Below are 24504 nucleotides of genomic sequence, written 5' to 3' on the forward strand. Positions count from 1 at the left end.
ATCTGTGATTACTAAGAAGGACTTGCCATATAAATACGGGTGGAACTTTAAAACAGCTACCCAGACGAGAGCAAGACATTCGTGCTCGGTAATCGAACACTTGCGCTCTGCAGTTGACAGGAGCCGGCTAGCGCAGGCTTTAACGCGGTCGTGTCCGTGTTGGCGTTGCGATAAGACGGCGTCAATCCCATAACCAGTGGTATCGGTTCGGACCTCTGATGGTGCAGACGGGTCAAAGTAGGCCAAGACCGGTGGATTGGTGAGAATCGTGATAAGGCGTGAAAATGCAGCAGCCTGAGGCGAACCCCACGTAAAAGGCACGTCTTTCTTCAGACGTTCAGTGAGCGGTCGAGCGATTGCTGCGAAATCTTTCACGAACCGTCGGAAATAAAAACAGAGCACCACAAAACTTCGCACGCCTTTGACAGTATGAGGTACAGGAAAAGCTGTTATCGCTCGAACCTTGTCTGGGTCGGTTTGTACTCCGAAAGCATCGACGAGATGGCCAAGCACTGTAATCTGTTGGCGCCCGAAGTGGCACTTCGATTAGTTTAACTGGAGCCCAGCCTTGCCGAAGACGTCAAGCTTAGCTATGACGCGCTCAACGTGCGTCTCAAATGTGGGAGAGAACACAAGGACGTCGTCGAGGTAACAAAGGCAAGTTGACCATTTGAAACCTCGAGGCAGAGAGTCCATAATCCATTCGAACGTGGCGGGGGCCTTGCGCAAACCCAATGCCATAACCTTGAATTAGCAGAGGCCATCTGGAGTGAAGAAAGTGGTCTTTTCTTGGTCTGGCTCATCGAAAGAAATCTGCCAATAACCAGATCGAAGGTGGATGGCCGAAAAGTATTTGGCACCATGAAAACAATCAAGAGCGTCGTCGATTCGTGGTAAAGGGTAAATATCCTTTTTAGTAATTCGATTTAGGTGGCGGTAATCAACACAGAAACGCCACGAGCCATTTTTTTGACGAGCACGACTGGCGACGCCCAAGGACTCGATGAGGGCTCAACAGTGCCTCTGGCAAGCATCTTGTTCACTTCCTGCTGAATAACTTGCAACTCGGAGGTGGACACTACATCACCAGTGTTTATCCGATGCTTAACAAGGGACGTCTGACCAAGTCGCAGTAGGAAAGAAAAGGCGATATAGGGCGGCTGCCTGGTCAGGTGTGAGGTCCGGAGCGACCATGGGATGTAATGGGCGGTCGATGTTCAAGGCATCCTGCGGATAATCAGGATGACCTGGAGATGCGTTGGCTCCATAAGCAGTGACGTGGTCGTCTGTCATTGGTCGGAGCGTGGCCACCACTATTCCTTCAGGTAACACTTGCTTCGTCAAACCAAAATTGATAACGGGGAGACACATCCTATTAGCGGCAAGGGTTATGACGGAGTGTGGCACAGAGATGTCGCGCGCCAGGAGGACATCACCAATAGTTGCGACGACAAATTCGCCATCAGGCACGGTTGCCGTTGAGGCCAATTCGACGAATGTTAGGGCTTTTGGAGGTAAGCGAACAAACACTGTAGTGCAGAGGATGTTCGGTTTTTCAGGGCGAATGTGTGAAAGAAGAGACATCTAGGCACAGTGTAGCGGTGGCACAGTCGATCAGGGCAGAATACGTCGTCAGAAAGTCGAGCCGGAAGATTAGGTCAAGAGGGTAACTGGACAGCACGGTGAACAGCACTGGAACTTGGCGGTCAGCAATTCCTATGCGAGCAGTGCACATAACCCTGACGGCCACAGTGGCGCCATTGGCGACGCGTACGGCTCGAGTGATGGCAAGCGTAAGAACTTTTTTTGAGGCGACGACATAGCTTAGTGCTCATTATGGATTCTTGGGGTACAGTATCAATTAATGCCGTGAATGTAAAACTATCTACGCCTACTTCAATTAGGTTCGTGTGGGTGAGGATCGTCAACGGAGGGTTTGGACAGGACGAACGTGATGCAGCACTACCTCCAAGAGCTGCATAGCCTAGTTTTCCGTCCATCGGTTTTGCGAAGAAAAGTGGCGAGGCTGGGGTGACGGGCAGCGGCGGCATTGAGGCGACGGCGATCGCACGGAGGAGCGGCTGTCAGGGCATCAGAAGTATGGTACAGACGGCGAGGTGAATAACGGCGAGCGTCGGCGTATGGACGCGGCGCTGGGAATGAGCTCCAGTACGAGGGTATTCACGTGGTGCGGCAGTAGCGGGATACATGACCAATGCGGTGGCAGCGGAAGCAGATCGGTTTGTCGTCTGGGGTTCGCCATTCGGCAGGATTGCGTGGTCTGGGAGCGAAATACTGGTCATTACAGGTTGTGGACCTGAAAATAGGTGCCGAATCAGGTCGGGAGACAGAGCAGGCGGTAGGGATGCCGAGGTTTGCAATTTCTTGCCAGATAACGGAAATACTGGGGGCCGCTTAGTCAAAGGTACCTTCAGGGGGTCGTGGATGAAGGCTGGCCGGACTCGCCGCTTCAATCTCACGGCGAACGATACGGGTGACGTCCTTTTGAAATGGCCGTGTGGCGGTAAGAGCGGAGCAAGAAGACGTGGCAGGGGTGTTTGGGAGCCAGGAAAAGTGTGGGACGACGTGGCGGCTTTTGACTACCTCGAAGCGGCGGCATTCTTTGACGCTGGCGTCGACGGTAGAAACGTCGTTATAGACAAGAAATTGAAGGCGTCGTCCGCGATGCCCTTTAGTATATGGCCCACCTTGTCAACCTCGCTCATGTGCTCGTCGACTTTCCGGCAAAGCGCGAGCACTTCCTGTATGTAGGAGACATGATTCGGTGGACGACTGGACACGGGTGGCAACCTCTTTTTGCGCATTCTGTTGGCTACCTGACGAGTTGCCAAATAGTTTGCGAAGCCACTCTTTGAAAATGTCCCAGGTGGAGGGCTCGTCCTCATGGGTGCGAAACGAAACACGCGGTGTTCCGTCAAGATAAAAGTAACATTCGCAAGCATGATGGTAGGGTCCCAGTGGTGGCTTTGGCTAACACGCTCATACATGCTGAGCCAGTCAAAATGACGTCAACATGATTTTGGGCGGAGAATGTCCCAGGATCACGGAGACTAGCAACCGCAACGTCCGTTGTGGTAGGCGCCGCAGGTTATAAGTGGTGATGGGGTGGTTCCATCTGAAGCCATGGCTGAGAAGACGACGGTGCGGCCGCTTTGGTGCTCCGTGGCGAGGACGGGGAATGTTCCACCTCCACCACAATGTTACGCGAAGGACGAGTCAGTAAGACAAGCAACTATTTACAGGTTATGTTTACAACAGTGGGTGCAGCGCTCACCGGTTAGATTCACAGCGCGAACCCAGTTTGTTCTTCCTCCTCTTTTCTCGAATGATGGCGCCCACGCGCCTCGTTCAAACAAGCAAATATCACACCCGTGTAGCAAGATTGTGTGAAAACTTATGTATACGAAAAGCATTACGTGCGCATTACTTTTTTTTCTTGGCGCCTGCACATTTGCCCTATCTTTTCCCCTGTTCAGGAGGCTCTTTCACACATCCGTAATAACGGAGGGAGGAAACCAAGCGTCTTACAAGCGGCAAATCTTATTACGGGAACGTGTAACACGATGGCGCTCGTATGACTTCATTATTTGCGAGTTTAGGCAAGTGTTAGCTATTTCTCCCTTGATCACATTAGGATGTGTGCTGCCAAATGGTAGAAGGCTTTTATTAGTCATTATGTTATGAATCCAGCACACCTGGGTCTTCGGGAAGGCAAGTGTTAGCTATTTCTCTCTTGATCAGATTAGAATGTGTGCTGTCAAATGGTAGAAGGCTTTTATTAGTCATTTTGTTATGAATCCAGCACACCTGGGTCTTCTGGAAACTAAGTTTAAGGTCCAGATATTGAATTGTGGTATCCCGTGGCATATCCCAGGTGAAATCGAGCCCGCGGATTTCTTTCCTATAGGTGTTGGCTAATTTTTGTCAAAGCAACGCCAAGGCTAGCCTCGAATTTCAAACCACGATGTAGTGATCCAAGCACATATAAATATTAACTACATTACAATTACCCATTTTAACAATTGCTGTTGAGAATTGCTGCACTTGCCAATGAATGAAAGATAAATTTGGCACAAATCTAGATTATAGAAAAATATATTAGATTACATGCATAAAATTGCGTGGTTTCCTGTGAATAAACAATTCTAACTTCACGCCGTATATGTCCTTTGTGTCACCCTGTGCTCTCGGAAACATCATTACTAATATGGATGAGATAGTTCAAGTGGCTGAGGAGTTCTATAGCGATGAGCAAAACGAGAACAAGGTTTTGTTCATCGTCTTGAATTTCCATCTCCCGCCTTTCCCGTGTTTCCTCTGAGGAGTTCTATAGACATTTATACGGTACTAGTGGCACCCACGACGATAATGGACGCGATAATATTCTAGAGGAATTTGACATCACGCATGTAACGCCAGAAAAACTAAAGGAAGCCTTGGAAGCTATGCAAAGGGGGAAGGCAGCTGGGGAGGATCAGGTAACAGCAGATTTGTTGAGGGATGGTGGGCAGATTGTTGTAAAAAATGGCCGCCCTGTACACGCAATGCCTCATGACCTCGAGCGTACCGGAATCTTGGAAGAACGCCAACATAATCTTAATCCATATAAGGGGAGGCCAGAGATTTGAAAAACTATAGACCGATCAGCTTACAGTCCATTGCCTACAAAGTATTTACTAAGATAATTGCAAATAGAATCAGGACCCCCTTTGGCTTCTGTTAACCAAAGGACCAGGCAGGATTTTGTAAAGGCTACTAAACAATAGACCACATTCACCACATTCACACTATCAATCAGGTGATAGAGAAATGTGCGGAATATAAGCAACATTTATATATAGCTTTCATTGATTACGAGAAAGCGGTTGATTCAGTAGAAACCTCAGAAATCATGGAGGCATAACGGAATCAGGGTGTAGACGAGCCATATGTAAAAATACTCAAAAGATATCTACAGCGGATCCACAGCCACCGTAGTCCTCCATAAAGAAAGCAACAATTTCCCAATAAAGAAAGGCGTCAGGCAGGGAGATATGATCTCTCCAATGCTATTCGCAGCGTGTTTACAGAACGTATTCAGAGACCTGGATTGGGAAGAATTGGGGAGAAGAATTAGTGGAGAATCCTTTAGAAACTTGCGATTGGCTGATGATATTGCCTTGCTTAGTAACACATGGCACCAATTGCAATGCATGCTAACTGATCTGGAGAGGCAAAGCAGAAGGGTGGGTCTAAAAATTTATCTGCAGAAAACTAAAGTAATGCTTAACAGTCTCGTAAGAGAACAGAAGATTACGATAGGTAGCGAGACACTGGAAGTGGTAAGAGAATACATGTACTTAGGGCAGGTAGTGGCCACGGATCCGGAACATGGGACTGAAATAATAAGAATAGTAAGAATTGGTTGGGGTGCGTTTGGCAGGCATTCTCAGATCATGATCAGCACGTTGCCGTTATCCCTCAAGAGAAAAGTGTATAACAGCTGTGTCTTACCAGTACTCTGCTACGGGGCAGAAACCTGGAGCATTACGATAAGGGTTTTACTTAAATTGAGGACGACGCAACGAGCTATGGATAGAAGAATGATGGGTGTAAAGTTAGGTAATAAGTAAAGAGCAGATTGGTTGAGGGAACAAACACGAGTTAATGATATCTTGGTTGAAATCACGAAAAATAAATAGGCATGGGCAGGACATGTAATGAAGAAGCAAGAGAATCGATGGTCATTAAGGGTTACGGAGTGGATTCCAATAGAAGGGAAGCATAGCAGGGGGTGGCCGAAAGTTCGCTGGGCAGATGAGATTAAGACGTTTTCAGTGACAACATGGCCACGATCAGCACATGACCGGGGTAGTTGGAGAAGTATGGGAGAGGCCTTTGGTCTGCAGTGGGCGTAGCCAGGCTGATGATTATGATGATGTCCTCGTCTTTCAAGCACCGTAGCCATTGACCCTAATTCAATTGTAATTCAATAACATTAGGATTATCCGGTAGAAATGAATTAGGCTGGAAATGAACTATCGCTCTAATTTATTTACGAACCTATTGAGTTTCAAGTTACGGGTTAAATATGGGCGTCATGACATTTTGTGTTTTCTTTTTGTTCTAGTGCACGAATGTCGTTGCGTTGCAGTTGCCTGCGAAAAGATATCAAGCTGCTCGAATGCGCTCTTGCAAGGCCCGCAACACAGCTATTACGCTCATGAAAGTATGGGTCTTTTCTAATATTCAATCATCCTTCAGACCTTGTACATTATTTCGCTTTCAAAACAACTGGTCATTCAGCGAAACGGACAAAATATTTAGAAACCAAAAGATGCGTCTCTTCGGAAGAGAGTATTATTTGTATAGTATGATTGGATCGAACACTATCGAAATGATTGTGTAGCACCTACATTGTATATTAGGCTTCAGTTTGAGAGCTAAGGCCATATGACGAATGTAGGAACGTCATAGAGGTGCCAATAAAAGCAAACGATACGTCTCCCAGCCTTGAGACGCGTTAGACGGGTATGCCTCACCGCCTTCACAATCACACGAGCTTTAGGTGCGCATCTGGTCACCCTATGCCTTTTCATTCATCGTTGGAGCCTTCTGCTACGCCCCCTTTCCATGGTCTTCTGGGCAAAGTTAGGGCAGAACCCAATGGGGGCGGTGTTTCCCATTTAAATCGCCGACGACGTGTTTTGATTAAGCCAATTATGATTCCTTTTTCTTATAGTTTAGTTTTTTTGCACTCAGTGCTAGTAGCATAATATTATTTCTTGAACTCGATTTGTCGCACAAGTGGACATTCTTTGCACGAAAAATCAAATGTATATTTAATATTTACCAAGTTACACTACGGCATATGTCGCGTTTCACAAGTTGTAGCTATTGACTTGGAAATTTGTGTCCACTTCAAAATTGTCATAATGCTAAGTATCTTTTATGATGTGCCTCCCCAATTTCGGCCACAATGCAAGGTTGCTCAGTAATCTTGCAGCTTCGATATACCAAAAGAGGCGTTCGGGCTAAAGCGTAAGTGCGATAAAAGTGAAATTTTACCGTAACTTGGCAACGATCATATGAAAACTGGTTATCGCTTCAAAATTATTTCCAAATCTATGTGCGTTCTGAAATAATTCACTCCTCTTCGACTGAATAAAAAATGTGATAACTGAATAAATCCCAATGAATGAATAAAAATCCGGGACACAGATCACCCCGCGCAAATCCACTACCTCAAAAAAAAAAAAAAACTGTAGTGATGTGAAGCAGTCGTTTGGCCTAAGCGCCCTGTCGTTGACGCATGTTGTATTGCTGGGTGCAAAAACACCTGTGCATTTTTCTAAAGTCTTTACTTGTTGTTGTGATGGTGGGCGATTCCTACACCTACCACTTGTGTGTATTTCCCTGCGTGTACAAGCTGCAAGAGTTCGAATATTGTACTCTCGGTCTAGTATCGCTTAGTATTCCAAACACCCCTTCCCTGCGGGCATTAAGATCAACAAGACTAGCGCCGCCAGACGTTGAGCGGCCTCCCGCCATCCTAAAAAAGTATTCAGCCTATTGGGCTTATCTTGTGCCGCAACAATAATCGCATTCTATCTTGCCCGCATTTCCTTTCTTTAACTCTGCGAGCCCAGTACTTCCAGGTGACGAACGGCATGCGTGTTTTCAGCGAGGCATAGCATTCTCGAAAGGAAAGTAGCAAGCGCGGAGTTTTTGCAGAAAGGAAACGCAAGCCAGGCAGATGAGGATTATTATCGGGAGACGAGATAAGGCACCGAAGGGTGCAAATTTTTTAAAGAGTGCTTTATTCTCCATCCTGCCCGAATTACGTGACCTCACTGAGGTAGAAAAGTGACTCCAATGCTTTATACACACAAGTTATAACGGTGCCACAGAAATGGGCAGGCCATACGCTCAAGTACGCATGTATTTTGCCTATAGAATAATGTTTCCTATTTATCGAACAGCTTCTTTATTCCTCTCAGCGTTTTAGGTTAGTTTCTCAGATTAACTGCAACGTCCGTCCAGCGTGTACGTCGGCACACTCCCTTATAACCTAGATTAACTGAATTGCTGCAGACAGAAACCAAGAAACGCGTTTGAAGTCTTCCGCAAATATTCAGTACTCTATGAATATAGGAAGCATATCTCCATACAACAACACGCAAACTTCAGCTTGAAGTCGCCGGAGTAAATAAAGCTGGAGCAGAATACACACATGCGTATGGTAAAGAATGTTGGCCATGCGTAAGCTATCACCGTTGGCAGTAAAATGACCGCACAGGGCCTCAACTTGCACGCTAGCAGTTAAGTGTCCGTTGGTTCTGATGCTTCTATCCAGAGCGTGTTTAAACTAGGAGCAAAAATCATAACGTGGTACAGACCAATTGACAATAAAGTGGTAGCAGTTCTGTGGAGAACGTGACATGATCGACTATAGAAAAAGTATGGCACGCGGTTGGCATGCTAAGCTTTCTGCAGCGAAGTCGACGTCCGCAGTGGCAAAGCAACGAAACCTGGTCAACCCTTTATTGACGAATATTTCATTCAGGCAGCGTTCCGGAAGAAACTTTTTATTTTTTTGCTAAGTACAAAGTTTCTAGCTAACATATTGGGCCAAGACTGAATGACAGGTAGCCAACACCATTATTTGCTTAGAGCAGGAACACAGGATGAGTAAGAAGATGTCTGACGGCATGTGAATCGCTTTCTTTTGAAAGCAGGGTCAGAGTAGATAGACGGATGCAAGATTTCCGGCAGCTGTCATGTCCCAACACGGGAATTGGAGAAAATCAAATGTATACGTATGGCTCCCACATCACGAGAGCTCTCCGTATGAATTCCAAGCGAAGCCATAACTGACTTGAGGTGAAGCCCACTTCCACTTTCTTGTTTGGTGTTTCCCCTTATTGCTGTCAAATTCCCCGCAAAATATTTTCTTCCTTTCGTTGATACTGCTTATTGTCGAGGCGTATTGCACATTAGAAAATCAATATTTTTAGCGTATATATATGCGTCGCAATAGAAGGGTCTCCTAGAAAACTAAAACAGAAATGCATAATATTTGTCAAAGACAACAAGAGAATAAACGTAATTCATTGACGCAGTAATCAATAACGCACCTGCAATAGTTGTATTTGGGGTGAATGTAGGTGACACCGCAGTATTGGGTTTAGTAGTTATACGCATATGATTACGGGCATCTATGTCCCAGTGCAGACATCCGCGGCGTTATTCTGTAACCTATAGAGTACACTACATGAAAGTGTGACAAGCCGTCATGTTAGTGTTCAGAGTAGGCGCCAGCTGTTCAAGTACCTCGAGCATTGTAAGTATTGTTCTTGTTCTTAGAAAAATGCCTATGGAATGAACAGTCTAGTTTGTCATTTATCGATTAGTTTTGACTGCAACCACTACACAACACTACGAAACAGAGCACGATGAGAACCGTACTGAATAGGTGATAAGGCATCGATTTAAAAGATTATCAACAGTACATGTTTTAGATAGTCTTCATATTGTATATAGTACAGGGAACACTAAATATTTTTAACAGATAGTCCTCAATAAATCAAAATATAGCTTGACAGAAACGGTCATCACTAGGTATCGCATTTTTTTTAAATGATATGCTGGAAGAAATAAATATTAGTGAACTTGGAACGTTGTTGATGGTTGTTCTGGCCAATACTGGAAACGGCTATTCCGATGCTGGTTGCATCATCTTCCGTCCAGTAACTCGCTCGCCTAATCTTTTGAGCTAGCTCTGTGAAGATGAAAAGCTCCAGCACGTGCTTAGGGGCGACCCTGTGTTGTGTACTCACTCGATGGCTTCTCTGAATAGAACCGTGAAGTCGCCGTAATATTCTCCCTGCGAGCCGTAATCGTATAGGCCCATTGCCAGTATAACGCTTTTGTTGGTATCGTTTCCTTGTATAGTCTTGAGTTCCTGCGGTGGTGCATCGGGGAGCAAAAAAATGATACATTTAGTTCTTTTGTCAGAGAAAGTGCCGAGAAAAAAGAACGTGACAATCGAGAAACCAAGAGAATCACGGTCGCTGCTCTTCTATTTGGTACGTGCTTAGTGGCCAGCCTGAAACCACTCTCGACATAAAGTTTTGTTCGATATCTGCATTTCGCGTCACCAAAAAAGAAATGGTCTCGCGATCCCGACCCTGCCAAAGTGGATGGCTAGCAAGGCTGTTGAAAACCACGAGTACAGCTGAGGGAGTACGCAGTGCCTTATTGCCCTATAGTAATAGTATTAGTGGCACTTTACTATAATGGTAGTTTTTTAATTTCGACCGCATGTCTTCGTGCATAGCGGTGTTGCAATAACATTCTAATCAATTGCAAGATTGGTTGTTTTACATAGGAAAGTCTAGTGACGTCGCTTCCCACGCCGGAAGCTGCCCTCGCCGCGGCAGGTTCTGGGACAGTAATCTTGACTGGGAAACACATGGGGGGAGCGCTTGACCAGGAGCGACTTATCATCAATTATGTGGTTCGGATCCATGTTTTGTGCTTGTTCTTTTGTGCAACCTATTCTCTGCTGTATGCTGTACTCGGGATTGATAAGAATGTATGCATTGTTCGCTTCACTTTCCGGAGTGCTTCGTGCCTGTGCCTTACGGGGATACGAGACACTGCTCCTGCTCCGGCACTACCACCGGGATCAGCCTACAGTTTTGCTAACGGACGGGGACACGAAAAATGCCGACCAACGAGAGGCAAATACTGTGAGTGATTGTGTTCATTCGGGCAGAATAACCATATGCTTAAGTGATCACTTTCCTATTTACATGATATGCGAAAATAATGTATTACTTAAACAAAAGGTGCACCGGCCCGAGCCCTATACTGTCAGAGAAATAAATTCCAGGGACCTTGAAGCATATAAAAGGCAAACACGCAAACTAAACTGTGGCCACGTATTTGAGTGCACTAGTACTTAACTAGCGCATGAAACCTTTCTGTCCATTTTTAGGTCATATTATTACACCTGTTTTAGGTTAAAGACCGCAAAGAAATAAAAATGTTACGCAACTCCTCAATAACTGATGAATGCTTCAAAATGATTAAAAGATCGGAATACGTATACATAAAGGTCATCCAAACAAGAAACTTGGATGATCTCTCTGCTTTCAAAAGACACCGAAATTTTCAAACAGCCTCTGCGTAAAATAAAGAAATCATATTTTGAGATGTTGCTCAATCACTCGATAGTCAGACTGATGTTTTATGGCGCGAACCTAAAAAATCACTAAAGTCTGGTACACGGAACAGTGAAGTACTTCAAGTAACCGTAAATGATAAAACACTAGAAGACAAGGGCCTTGCAAAAGGGTTTGACAAATACTTACCACTCTAGCCCCAGGAATTGCTATGTTCGACAGTGGTGAAACTAGAAAAATATTTGGCGCATCTAACCCTAGAACTGTAATTTTTGAACCGATAACTTCTGATTAAATATACTCTGCTCTTCTCATTAAAAAGACAGTTAGAGAACCGTATTCCCGCCGTGGTTGCCTAGAGGCTATGGTGTTGGGCTGCTAAGCAAGAGGTCGCGGGGTGGAATCCCGGTCACCGCCGCCACGTTTTGACGTGGCGAAATGCGAAAACCCCCATTTACTTAGATTCAGGCATACGTTAAATACCCGCAGGTGGCCCAGAATTTACGAAGTCCCCCACTACGCACGCCTCATAATCAGATCGTGGTTCTGGGATGTAAAACCCCATTATTTACTTATTAATTGCAAAAGAAAACAGTAAAGCCCGGGACATCGACCTTGAAATGAAACCCATTAGGTTTATTGTAGATTTAGTGACTCCAGCTGTTTGCCACTTTTGCAATAATTGTTTACTCACTGGTATGTTCCCAGAGGCTAGGCATTGTGCTACAGAAGGAATTATAAATAAATCACTCAATAGAAACGATTTTTCCAATTACAAACCAATCTCTTTGTCAAGCGTTTTTTACAAGGGATACGAGAAGGTTATACGCAAGCGAAACCATTGCCTTCACACGCTGCGCCATCATGTGCCTGATTACTTATATTTCCTACAAAGACAGAACAATTTTGTAAACAAGCTTTAAAAATGAAAGAAGTACGTTATCCAAGAAAACACATGCCTTGGACATTGGCCATAATCCGACACGAATTGTTTCGCACGATGAATGAGCTATAGTGTTTTTATGTGGTTAATTTTGTTGTGATTTGTAGGACATGCCCTGATTGCATAGTTCCTGTAATTATTTTATTGCTCTTTGTCCCTTTTGCAGTTTGTAATTATCTCCTTTGTTGTCGCTGTTGTCGGCGTTTTCGCTACTAGAGCTACATGCTTTATTTTTTTAGTCATACCAATGTACTATAGGTTATGTTTTATATGTTTGTGTAGTAAATACATGTATGCGTGCATAAGAGCGCCTACATAAAATGTATACAGTGACTGTAAATTTATGCTCACCTAAAAACACCTGTATGTATTTGGTGTGTAATATTATTATTAACTTCTAGCATGGCTGTCTCTTGCGCATTCCAAACAGGTTAACGAACGTCGCCAGGCTACTGTGTTAGTAATCTTTTGTTCTTCCACCGGCATTGTTTCACTTCTGTCGCGCTGTCAGAAAAAAAAACTTCTCAATAAAGTTGAACTACATTAAGAGCGTTGCTGTTAAACAAACAAAGAAAAGGGCAATTGGAAACTAAATAAATATTTTGACAGATCGTCATTTATGTTTTGCACGTATACATTTTGCAGATTCTGTATACTACAACGAACCCAGGAGGAACATTCGGCAACACAATTATTTGCCGGTCAAAAAAAGCTCCGTTGATTATTTAGGCAAGGATAATGAAGCGCTGCAATGATGATGTGGTAACCTGATGGCACGATGCCTTCGACAATGCCTGCGCTTCGCAAGCCATGTGACTCGCTCAATTATTTAACCTTATCGTGGGGTGCGAATCTAATGTGCTAGATGACGTGGAAGTCACGCGACATCTAGTAAAACACGACGAAGAAAGATATTATTATGGCTTTATTTGTTGTGCGGAATTTATATATATATATATATATATATATATATATATATATATAGAAGAAGGGAAACCGAGGGTCTCGATTTTGTTAATCATGACCATATCGAACCAACAGACAATCATGCATCGAGGCATCGGCGATAGGATCGGTGTATTTACCTGTGGTTGAAACGGAAATGTAGAGAATAATAAAGAAAAGAGAAATGAAACGAAAAGATAGCACGTCACCATTGGGAGACGAGCCCACAACCTCCACATTACGCACGCGTTGCACTACAAATTACCCTGCGGTGACGGCCATCAATCCGTCCACTAACTTGTGTATTGATGTTTACTAGGTATAGTCCTGGTTGTATTAATCAGGGGTAACTGATAAGCTCACCACACTTGCATCAATAAAACGCACCAAGGCAACGAAAACTATCCCGCTCGTGAACGTTGGTTAGACGCACAGGTTTATCGAAAGTATGGCTCAAGCACCTAACACCTGGAATACCGAATTGTAGGCTTATTCTGTAACGCTGATTTACGCACATGCTACACAGTGTTTAAATATGCCAATTCTCTTACCGAATGTTGTGAAATCTGTCACTTGAGACGACTGGTTTTCAGTGTTTTCTGAGATAAAGCAGGCTACTTTATATAAAGTAATTCAAGGCTATGAGGCTCTTCTCGTAAATTTCGAGATCGGCGATGAGCATCTCATTTTGTACCCTAATATAACGCCAGCTTAATGTTTCAAATGAACATGCATTTCTAGCTAATGAATACGCCTCATATCAGCCTTTACCTTTACTGTCTGTGCACGAATTGAGCAATAAATTAAATTTGGACAAATCTCTCTTTTGGTTTCGCCCAACCCAGCGAAAAATCTGTATATTTCAAGGTAAGATAATCACTGTTTGGTCATTCCTAATATTCACGCTAAATTCGCGCGAACATGGTAATCAAGTTGTGTTTCCATAAAAAGAAACGGTTTCTATAGTGCTTTCGTTAATTAGCATTTTTTAGCAATGCAAGCTATACACAAATTTTTTATCTAGCCTGTGGTAATCATTTCCCAAGTTATTTGCATTGTGTGTGCAACATCAAAAGTATAAGAAAATTTTGCAGCTTCCCTTTTTTTTAACACCAATGAAGGAAACTTAAACACCAATGAAGGAAAAAATCAATGGCTATTGAACATGAGCAAATATCCTGCCGAAAGTTGATAAAATAGTTGATAAAAAATTTTAGGGGAGTGCGACGCGTGCTTGGATTGCCAGAAAGAAAGCTCGCCCAATGACGGTGGAAATACTACTACATTGACCACCACACGCCTATCTGCCACTCTCCGAGCTCGATTCATGGAACAGGATTTCTTCTTTCTTTGCCAAATGGCAAGTTTGTCTTTTCCTAGCCTAGAGCAGGATTCTTCGTTTCTGAGGTGCACAACAACTTTGCTTTGTGCTAGAGAACCTCGCGCGACCTACACCTCCATCAAACGATATAAGAAGCACTGAAGTGCATATAATCGCAGTCACTTACTTTAAGAAGCGCTTTGGTCCGCTGCCACAAGCCGTGCGCTTTCGCTGGAGTGGCCAACATATTGAGAACGCCATAGTGCATGATGTTTTTCGTGGTCAGATCATCCAGCTCCTTCTCTACTGAGCGGATACTAGCAGCAGTCACGTACCTGAGTGGAAATTAATGCCGTTTGAAGGAAACTGCGATCATACAAACGTGGGCTATCGTTATATATGTGTAAATTGGTGTGCCTCCAAAAGGCCATAAGCCCTTCCAATGTGAGGACTCGTTTCGTGTGTTCTTTACCTTAAGTTTACGTATGTATCCTGTGTAACTTAAGAAAGCAACGTCCTATTGTGGCTGTTTATGTCGGCCATGCTGAAGCAGTAGTGACAACTGGGAAGGGACAAGCCCCACACGTGTCTCAAATATCGCCACGGTTCGAATTTACTTTATCGATATGGCGCCCGCAGGCGCCGAAGGAGAAGGGGCATTGAGGGCCACGTGAAGGAGGGCAGGGATACAGTTTGAGCAATTTTGAATGACCAAGAAGTTGAAAGTCAATCAATCAATAAAAGTAACGAACCGTGATAAATGATTCACTGAACTGACACAAAGGGTGGCAACAGTAAAAATGGCCACATAGGACGTGTGCTATCCTTCTCTAATTACCGTCGTTTTACGCGCTGGTTTCGTGTATGCGGTCTGAAAAAAAAAACATCGAATGTTGCCCAACACGTTCAAGTATAAGTTCCATGCGAAGAGCACGGCACTCAAATTTCTCAATTAATATGGAACCTTACGGCGACTAAGCCGGTAAATGGGAATCATTAGATTGTTCAGTCACGAAAGACCAAGAGCCCTCCCCCAATAATGCAAGAGCAATAGATATATCGTAGTTATCAGGAACAATGACTAAAAACACAGGAATTTCATAAGCACTGTTTTTTCAATGTAGTAATAAAATCGTCATGCTGAATAAAGTTGTGCGTAAAGTGTGTGGCGGTTTTAGTCATAGCCGTTGTTTGGAACAAACGCACCCCAGCAAGTTATTGTCTTACTTGATGGTAACATATTTCTGCGCTAGTCAATGCATCATATTATAAATAACACGGTCATCGGTTGGAGAGAGTTAAGACGAGGATATGTGTAATCCATTTGAATATGTTCAGTAAGATAAAAACTTTCATACTGCGTGGCTAGAATGATGGTATATATACTTAGCTGTAGATTCGATTGTGTTCGCCTATAATTGGACGAAATGATACTAGTATAGCAGTCGTGCTCGTCTTACAGTTGACTTATTTAGTAAAGATTATTTGGTTCTCGAATGCCAGCCCCTATTCTCGTCGTAAACAGACTTCGGCTGTGTGCGCCAGGTGTTATCAATAAATGAAGAGTTGAAATAAGTATCTCCTCAAGAACGATGGCATGGGTTAGTCTTGGTTAACAAGGTTATTATGGGGTATCCAAAAAAGCTTACTATTACATAACATAAAAGATACAGACATGATAAACCCAATTCAAGCGGAGCATTAGTTAACAAATCATGAAGACAAGGCGATGGCTTTGGATTCAAGCCTATTGTGCTGCGTTAGCCGTTAGATCCACTTGCCTCGCCTAGCAGCAGTAATCTACCTTGTCTACTTGTCTGGAAAGACAGAGCACTGTTAAGTTAGCACCCCTTCAGAAAAAAATGTAGACATATGAAGAAAGACTCATTTCGAATATGTTAGCTGGCAATCAAGTGCTCGAAATGAGAAATAAATCACAAATCACGGAGCCTTGTCGCATGCCAGAATGAGCCAAGAAGGAGCCATGCAGTTAGGTGAGCCAATGTGATGACAGGATTCAATCTGTGCATGTTTAGTGGGATATTGCTATCGCTTATGCAGCATCGTTTTCTATGCCACTGCCGGTGAATAGCTGATCTCTAAGAATGCAGAGTTGGCTGAGCAATGAAGGCTTCTGCATATTATGGCTACTAGAAAGAGCTGTTGTCGTCATGCAGGGACGCTGTGATTCATGGAATTGCAACGACGCTAGGGAATTAGGAAAGGAAAGGTGTGCGTTAGAAAAGTGGTCTGCAACTTGCGAGCAATTTGCTGCTGGAGTGATTTCAATTGCTAGATATTTCAGGTCAATGAGTGCATCGAATGTTTTTCATTAAAGAATTTGTAGCAATGGCCTGAATGTTTTGAATTTAACTTACAGGGGCCGGTAACTACGAAACCACATCATTTGTGGTGTTGTGTGTGAAGACATCCGAGGACATTCTGCGACCAGACGCGTCTTTTGCGGAAGCAGAAATGAAACAGCAGATGAGAAGGCCTCCACACAACAAAATACCGTGCATCGCATGGCACACACCAGCTGCCTCAAGAAGTGAGAGCGCAAGCGGGAAAGTGCAGAACCGCGGGTACTACCGTGGTCCGACACGCTGCATTGGTGTACTCCGTTACAATTTGCGTAACATCCGCTTCACAATACACTTAAACCAATGTAGACGAATTAATTTTTTTTATTTCATCCTCGGAATGCAGCTGCCCGTTCGATTCGAATGCAATACCTACTGCAGAAGGGCTTAGCCGCTATGTCACGGTGTACGGAGGGACATTGCATATCACTGCGGGCTTGAAATGTTGCAGTTTATCTGATAATTGTCCTTGCTTTATTGTAAAATCCATGTAAAAGCCACTCCTCTGAACTAAATGCTGCTCACTCTAAATGTAATTTTGATTTTGGCTGTTAAGCAGCTTGCGCATGAATGACCTTAGTGAACGTGCACGTCAAAACTGGTTTCTTGCTTTCGTGCGAACGTGGAGTTATTCATCAAGCGTTCACCGTGGAACGCGATTGCGATAAGTTGGCCGGACCACGAGTAATGGAAAACACACTTTTGTAGTCGATGACTATGGTATCCTGCTGCTGTTGAGCGACATAACATTGGTTCTTTTTCCGGCGGCGCAGGTCGCATTCGAAAGACCGTAAAGGTGAAAAGCCGAACTTACTACTGTACATTACTTCGCGCAAAGGTCATAGGATCCCAGGGGGTTGACATTCAACCACAAGCCAACATCAAGATCCTTCTCATCGATGGGTAGGTGGGGTGCAATGAAGGCGCCATGAACTTTGAGACTGGTTATTCGCTAGCGGTAGAAATGGCGGTATAAAATAAAAAATATGAAACAGTATTGCTATCTGCCATGAGCATCGACAGTGAAGTCGAGGTTCTTGGTGCAAAATTGATGTAGTTGCGCACCGCAGCAAGACCGGGACCACATATCTAAAGTACCTTAGCAGTGTTTAAAAGTTTTGAAGTGGGTATACCTAATTTGATTGGCATGGTAACTCTAAGTAACTTACCGGGAGTCAAAACTGACGCCTCCGGAAGTATTCTTGCGCTTTATCATTTCTTTCTTAAAGACGTCCCACGAAGTCGACACCTCTACGCCCCGCATGGTGCCGCGACTTACGACCACGTTCCAGTAGAACAGGTAGTGACACAAGCCATCCGGCGGGTACATGGTGCTGAAGACCGCGAAGGCGGAAACCGTGCAGATGAGTTCTGTGACTAAGAAGAGGAAAGAATTTTCACAAGGTAGGTGCTTTGACACAGCAACAATTATATACAAGCTACTGCAACGACTGAGGCGGTCATCATTGACATGTAAAAATCCCTTCATGAAAATGCTGATGTAAAGCTTCGTACTGCAATATGACACAAATTGCTTTTGAAACATTGAAGCTCTTAAATGAGATTTTATAGTCTGCATAGGTAGCCGGCTTTGAGGATTGTTAATAAAGCAAGTAATGTGAAATCGCTCATAGAACAATATTATGGAGCTCAAAATAATTTGAAGGCAAAGTTCTGGTCATATGAAGTGAAATTTATAGGAGCGCTGAACATGTACATTTGTCAGGAGGCAATAACATGTTGAATACTACAGCTGCCACTTAAGTATGTATATCTCATCTCAAAATTCTCCCACGTTAGGACATATAACGTGCATATAACGCCTGAATATACGTGGCTTAAGTTGTACGTTACCGACTGCAGGTAACCACTTCTTTTAGAACCGATATATCAGCTATTTGGCCGCTATTTTGAAAGTTACGCATTGTGTGAAAAATACTGCTTTTAGTTCATCACCAGGATGCTCCGAGGACTACAGGAGGCTCAGAATCCGCGAAAAAGAGAGTGTGAGCAGTGTAGTTTGTCATGCTGTATGTCTGAAGCTGGAGATGCGTAGCGATGCGAGGAAAGGAAGCACCCGCGTTGCAAGCTGCCTATGCAGTGTTCGCCTAATAAGGCGCGGTGCGATCGTGTATGTACCATAAGCTTACTGGTGCTCAGAGTTCAATAATTTGAGATCATCTCAGCAATCGGCAATGCACTCCTTGTGTCCGATCATGCCGTCCAAGTCATTCCATCCGCCTAGCAGGAGGTACAACCCACTCCGGAGCTACGAGTCACCTTGAACGTGTAGCATAGTGGGCCTTAACTTTTGAAAACGATAGCATTATTTTGGTTTTTCGACGAAGTTAAAATTTTTGTTGTGCTAACTGTATACGCGAATGTCTCGCTGGACCAGAAACGTGCATAGGGCACAGCAAAAGTACCTGCCAACGTGTGAAACTTAAAATTTGTGAAATATTGCTAGCAGGAACACGGACGTGGGTAAGAGCTTGACACGAATCCGTAACAACGTTGCCATGAGCACACACCTTTTCTTGACGTACGAACGCGCTTCATAGCTTCATACGCTGGACACAAGAAGCAGATGAAACAGACTGACAAGCAAACACGCGGGTGCAGAATACTTGAAAACGTAACTCATAACAATTAAAGTTACTCCTTTCCATAAAGTATATGATTTTAGTGACCAAATACTGCCTCAGGAAAGTAAATGAGCAACTATTAATTAGTAATTGATTAAATTTACGTGACCTTACTCCAGAGATTTATTACCTTTTTATGCAAATGCAGCAGGTACATGTTGGCATGACAAATTCAGTGGATCCTCTGTATGTATTTGCACTGTTTATGTTCACTAGGAATTGTATTTCGAATTTTCGTTTAGTCGTCTTCTCTAGTTTTCCTGTCGAGGGATCTGCAGTGACAGTGAGAACTACAGCGCGATGCTCGCACTGCAGAGAAGCGCGCTTTTAGAACGCACGAGCACCTTGCGCACAAGACTGCGTTTGCTCAATGTCGCCATGGTTGGGTCTAGGTCCCCTGTGAAACCCAGAGCTTCGCCGTGACTGGAGCTCGGCTAGAGCTAATAAAAGCAGGAAAAACAGTCCGTAGGCGAATTCCTAGCATCAACGTCCGAGGCGGACATTGCTAACGAGGCATGGCACCTCGGGTTCAATTCGTCGGCCAACCTTTCGTGAAGCGTTAAGCTGAGCAAACAAATGCAAAGCTCGCCCGACCTGCCTAGCTCAGTACACGTGTCCTAGAGGCTACTGCGTGGCTCGAACTTGAGTAGTTTCCCACCTGCGACTGTAGTTCTCGTTCACTTCAAGTGGTCAAAGCTGGGTTGCATGGTACAGCTTGCCTCTCCCACGCAGTAACTGATTACATGTAACTTGCTACCGAACAAAAGATCTATTTAGTTAGTGAGTGAGAAAATAACCTATGAAATAAAAATGTATAATAAATTTATTTATTCAAATGTAATTTAAAGTAATTTGTTGCCTACAAGTCTGCAAGCAATACGTTGTGGCTACATCGCACTGACTTTTTCAGTTACATTGGTGCTGCCAATTTCACCTGCTTCAGATACTATAACAGGTATACTCTAAGAAAGTGCACCACTAATTTTTGAATGTATGTTTTTTCATTCGTTCGTCACCCCATTCATGAACATAACTAAGGCTTTTTATCTTGCAAACCGAGTTTACCTTTCGTAAAACGTGACGCAACATTCGCATAAACGTACAACGACCTAAATTTTGCGAAAGTTTCTAAACATCGGGAGGTATGCAGAATGTGATGAATGTGTCCAATTCGACTGCGCTACTATGCTGCTTTTAAATTGAGAAAGGGAGTGCTGTGGAATTGAACAGAAAATACAGAACGTTGTCACTAAATTTGGTAATCATCAATTACTTCTACGACAATGTATTTAAACCTGTGAAAGTGCAGTTGCTTGCGTTCTTTTTAAATATCAAAGTGGTGCTACCGTCTGTTTCTACGGATCGCACTGATGAGCCCTTAGAGCGTAGGCATCAGGGCCCGGGCATTTCATTGGCTGCAAGATATGCACGCCGTGGTATTTCCCTACGGTTATGGGGCCGAATTCAGAAAATGTGCTCATTCGTAAGCGTCCTTTGCCATTGGCTGGCTGGCTTCGCGCGTAATATGTCCAGCATAAGCATTAGCTTGAGTTTCTTTTCGCGAATAATTATAGCTCAAGAACGTTTTGTTAACACCGGTCAAGATTTGTCATTACCGAATAAACCACGTCTTCTGTTTTACGCAACTTGTGCATCATACTGAAGGCAGAAGAAAGTGCATGATTGCAATGTTGAAATGAAGTATAATATATTTCTTGAATAAGAAAGCCATTTCTTGGCTAGTCGCCGGAATGGTGGTGGTGTTCAGGGCAATGCCTGCATCAACGTTGCCAGAGCGTAGACACTGCGCTCTAGCACAGTCAGGACACACTATCCTATTCTACCATTCTGGAAAATCCTGCGATATTTCACGTTGTGAAAGCTTTTGGGCAAAAGAACGTTTCCGCATCATAACCGGTGTCGATTGCATACCAAGCTTTGACCTCGCGCTGCAAGGCAATTATAATAGATTAACGTGAAAAATATGTGATATCACGTCGACATCCTGTGGAATGCAACGGTGTACCTGGTATACAACTACAGGGTAGCCGCAAACTGCCTGTACACATTTTTCTTCAGAAATTGAGCTCAGGCATAAAGCTCTTAGAAAATCCCAACGTCATGTTCTTCCTTTACAGGATGAGTGGAGGCTAAAGCCTGCACTCATCCTTTAAAGGCAGAACTGCTTCTGCGCCTGCTCCGGCGCTGCACTGATCAAAGTCGACTCTATTGTTCAATTATACGCCTCGTTGGTCCGTATTACGAGAAGACCTGATCACCACAAGTGCTTCTTAATTGAGAGCAGGCCGTCATAAATACACGTCTTTGGTCCTAGATCTGACTGTGCTGTCCCGGCATGCTTTAATGTGCCTGGCTTGCTGTCTCTTCTCCGCAGATGCTGCCGAGTGCAGCTATGGTGTCACTGCGCCAGGTATTGCGCATTAGAAAGATACAGTACGAGCGAATCAGTTCAGTACTCAGAGAGCCCCAGGTGCGCAGTTATGATACATTGAAAGAAATGCAGAGAGCAAATATGGCCACGCAACCAACCTATGTACCGTGAAGCCGTTTTCTTAGTCCTTTCCTGCTTAGTATCTCTAAACGTCGGCTGATCACGTGACCAACCATGTTGGTGCTCTCGTTAGTCCATACTGGCAGACTTCAAGTGCACACCTTTAGAAGAAGAAAGGTGCGAAGAAGAAGCACTTGTCCTGTGCATGGATCTTTCGTCCTAGTCTTAAGTGTGTGCTCGTGAGAACCTGCAACTCATAACGGCTTCCCTCGGCGCGTCCTGCCGAATACGTTTAGTTTCCTCAGGTATTAATCAATGTGCATATGATCGGGCGCTCTCAGAACCGCTCTGTCCACATTTTTTCCAGACATGCCTGTACATCATCAGTCGTTTTGCTACGCACCATACTTATCTTCTTGCATGAAACCTGTGAATGTGGAAGCCACGTGTTGCGGCCGCGTCCAGGCTGTTTCTTTTGTGAAGTCCGCGCTTTGTGCACGGGCGACTGGAAATACCAAAACTCCCTAGACACTAACCACTAGTGCGTTCTGGTGGTTTTCAAATTTATGAAGTCACTCTCCTTCTCGTTTCAACCTTCTTGCACTTATGAAACACATGGTATGGAACACGCTACGCAGCCTATGAAATGTGCGAATTCACAGTCACGATAGCTCAGTCCCGATTACTCAGATGACCCCGATATACTAACCAACGGCAAAATATAGAACAAAAGCAGCACAACACTCACTTAATGAGACTCAGCGAGAGCGGGACCCGAACGCCACCTCAAGAAAAATTAAGAATGGCTCTGTAGGCTAAGTTATCCACGGAGGGCACAACACGGTATGGTGTTAGTAAGTTGTGTTAACAAAAGCGCCATTCTGTTTTGACACTAAGATATTAATTTCGGTGTCAGCGATCACAGGCGATGACTTCATGATGCCATCTGTCTCGTAGTTACTGAATTCCCACTTGGCGTTTAACCTGGCGAAAACGTTTTCACTGTCGCACACTGCCCAAATAGATAAGCTGCTCGACTCGGACTTACATGGTGCAAATGTCGTCGTGGTCGTGGTCGTTGTCGTCGTCGTAGTCGTTGTCGTGGTAGTCGTCGTGGTTGTCGTGGTCGTCGTGGTCGTCATCGTTGTTGTCAGTCGCGGAGTAGCCGGACGCTGTGGTGTAGGCGCTCCCAATGGAGGCAATGGCAAGGCAGACGCTGGCACAACTGATGTCACTCCGGGCGGTGGCGCATCCGATGATGGCACGCTTGATGGCACCCTTCCCGACGGTAGCACACCCGACGGCTTCACTGGGTTTAAGTTCAGTGGGTTAACGCAATGAGTGCAGCTTCGCCACTTATTTAGCGAATCACGTGTCAAGCATATTTGTATTTGTCATTTATTCCTTATGATGGGCTGAATAGAAATACGATAGAACCTAGAACAGAAATTAGGTTATGCAAACAAAGCATTTATGAAAGCTTTATTCAGGAGGTTTTCAGCACAAGAAAAACAAAAAAAGAGGTCATACATGAGTTGCGAAGATATTATTTGTAGACGCCCTAGCCATAGGTCGTTCATGGTTTATAAGACAGGAATCAGAAGAGTAAGAATAATATTGTGTGAAATTTTGCAAGCGCCGAAAATATGTACATAATTAAAAACTATATAGCATCTCTTGTATCTGGTGGCAAACAAGTGATGCCTCATAATGGGCAACAAGAAATAAAAATAATTATATTACAGCTAGAAGGAATACGGAATACGGGGGTTCATATTGTTCAGCGGAGAAGGTAACTCGTTGTTATGTATGATGACTATTCTTTCTGGGATTTTTAGGCGCCTAAACTATTATATGATTATTCCACACGCCGTAGTGAAGGACTCCGGATTAATTTTGACCACCTGGGGTTCTTTAACGTGCAACTAATGCACCGCCACACGGGTGTTGTCGCATTTACCCCTCATCCAAATGTGGGCACCGCAGCCGGGATTTCATCCCGCAAGCTCGGACTTAGGAGCGCAACACCAAATCCATTACGCCACCACGGCGTGCGTAAATTTTAACTGTGCTTCAAAGAATGATGATAAGGCTAGTACGGCTGCCGAGGATGACATTGTTGAGCACTGATATGAAACCATTGTCATAATTTTTTTTAATTTCTGTCCACAATGACTTTTTTAGGGTATTTGACGCAGTAGGTCAACTTAGACGTACAGGTTGTCGGTGGTGGTTTTCCTGCTGGAGACGATTTCGGAGAAGCAGCACCGTCACCCACACCTCCACTTCCGCCACTACCGCCGCCACCGCTGCCACCGCCCCCACCACCACCAACGTCGTCGGGGTCGTCGTCGGCTGCGCATACGAAGTAAAGAAAAATGTGGAGAGACGGGTAGAAAGGGATTTACAGTTGACATTCATTACTGTCGGGCTAGCTAGTAATAGCATTTCGTGATGAAAATCATGGTGTGCGTGTGTTCCACATGGACAGCCAAACAACACGGAAGATGTCCCTTCCATCATTTGAGCGGCGTGAGTAGGGTATTGGTAGTGTCAATATCGCTACTTACGTCGTAGTTATAAGCA

The 24504-nt window shown here is 44.3% G+C and overlaps 1 protein-coding gene across 1 annotated transcript in view; it reads right to left on the minus strand.

Annotated features, from left to right (window-relative positions):
* Positions 1–23221, minus strand: part of LOC129381627 (uncharacterized) — a 37080-nt gene extending 13859 nt beyond the window's left edge. The window contains exons 1-4 of the mRNA XM_055064641.2: positions 22967–23221; positions 17931–18138; positions 14586–14733; positions 9840–9964 (exon numbers count right to left, since the gene is read on the minus strand). Coding sequence (XP_054920616.2) covers positions 9840–9964; positions 14586–14733; positions 17931–18138; positions 22967–23060 — 575 coding nt within the window. The 5' untranslated portion in view covers positions 23061–23221. The remainder of the gene's footprint in view (positions 1–9839; positions 9965–14585; positions 14734–17930; positions 18139–22966) is intronic.
* Between the last annotated feature and the right edge of the window lie 1283 nt (positions 23222–24504).

The sequence above is a fragment of the Dermacentor andersoni genome, chromosome 11 (assembly GCF_023375885.2).
Source record: "Dermacentor andersoni chromosome 11, qqDerAnde1_hic_scaffold, whole genome shotgun sequence".
Taxonomy (NCBI): Eukaryota; Metazoa; Arthropoda; class Arachnida; order Ixodida; family Ixodidae; genus Dermacentor; species Dermacentor andersoni.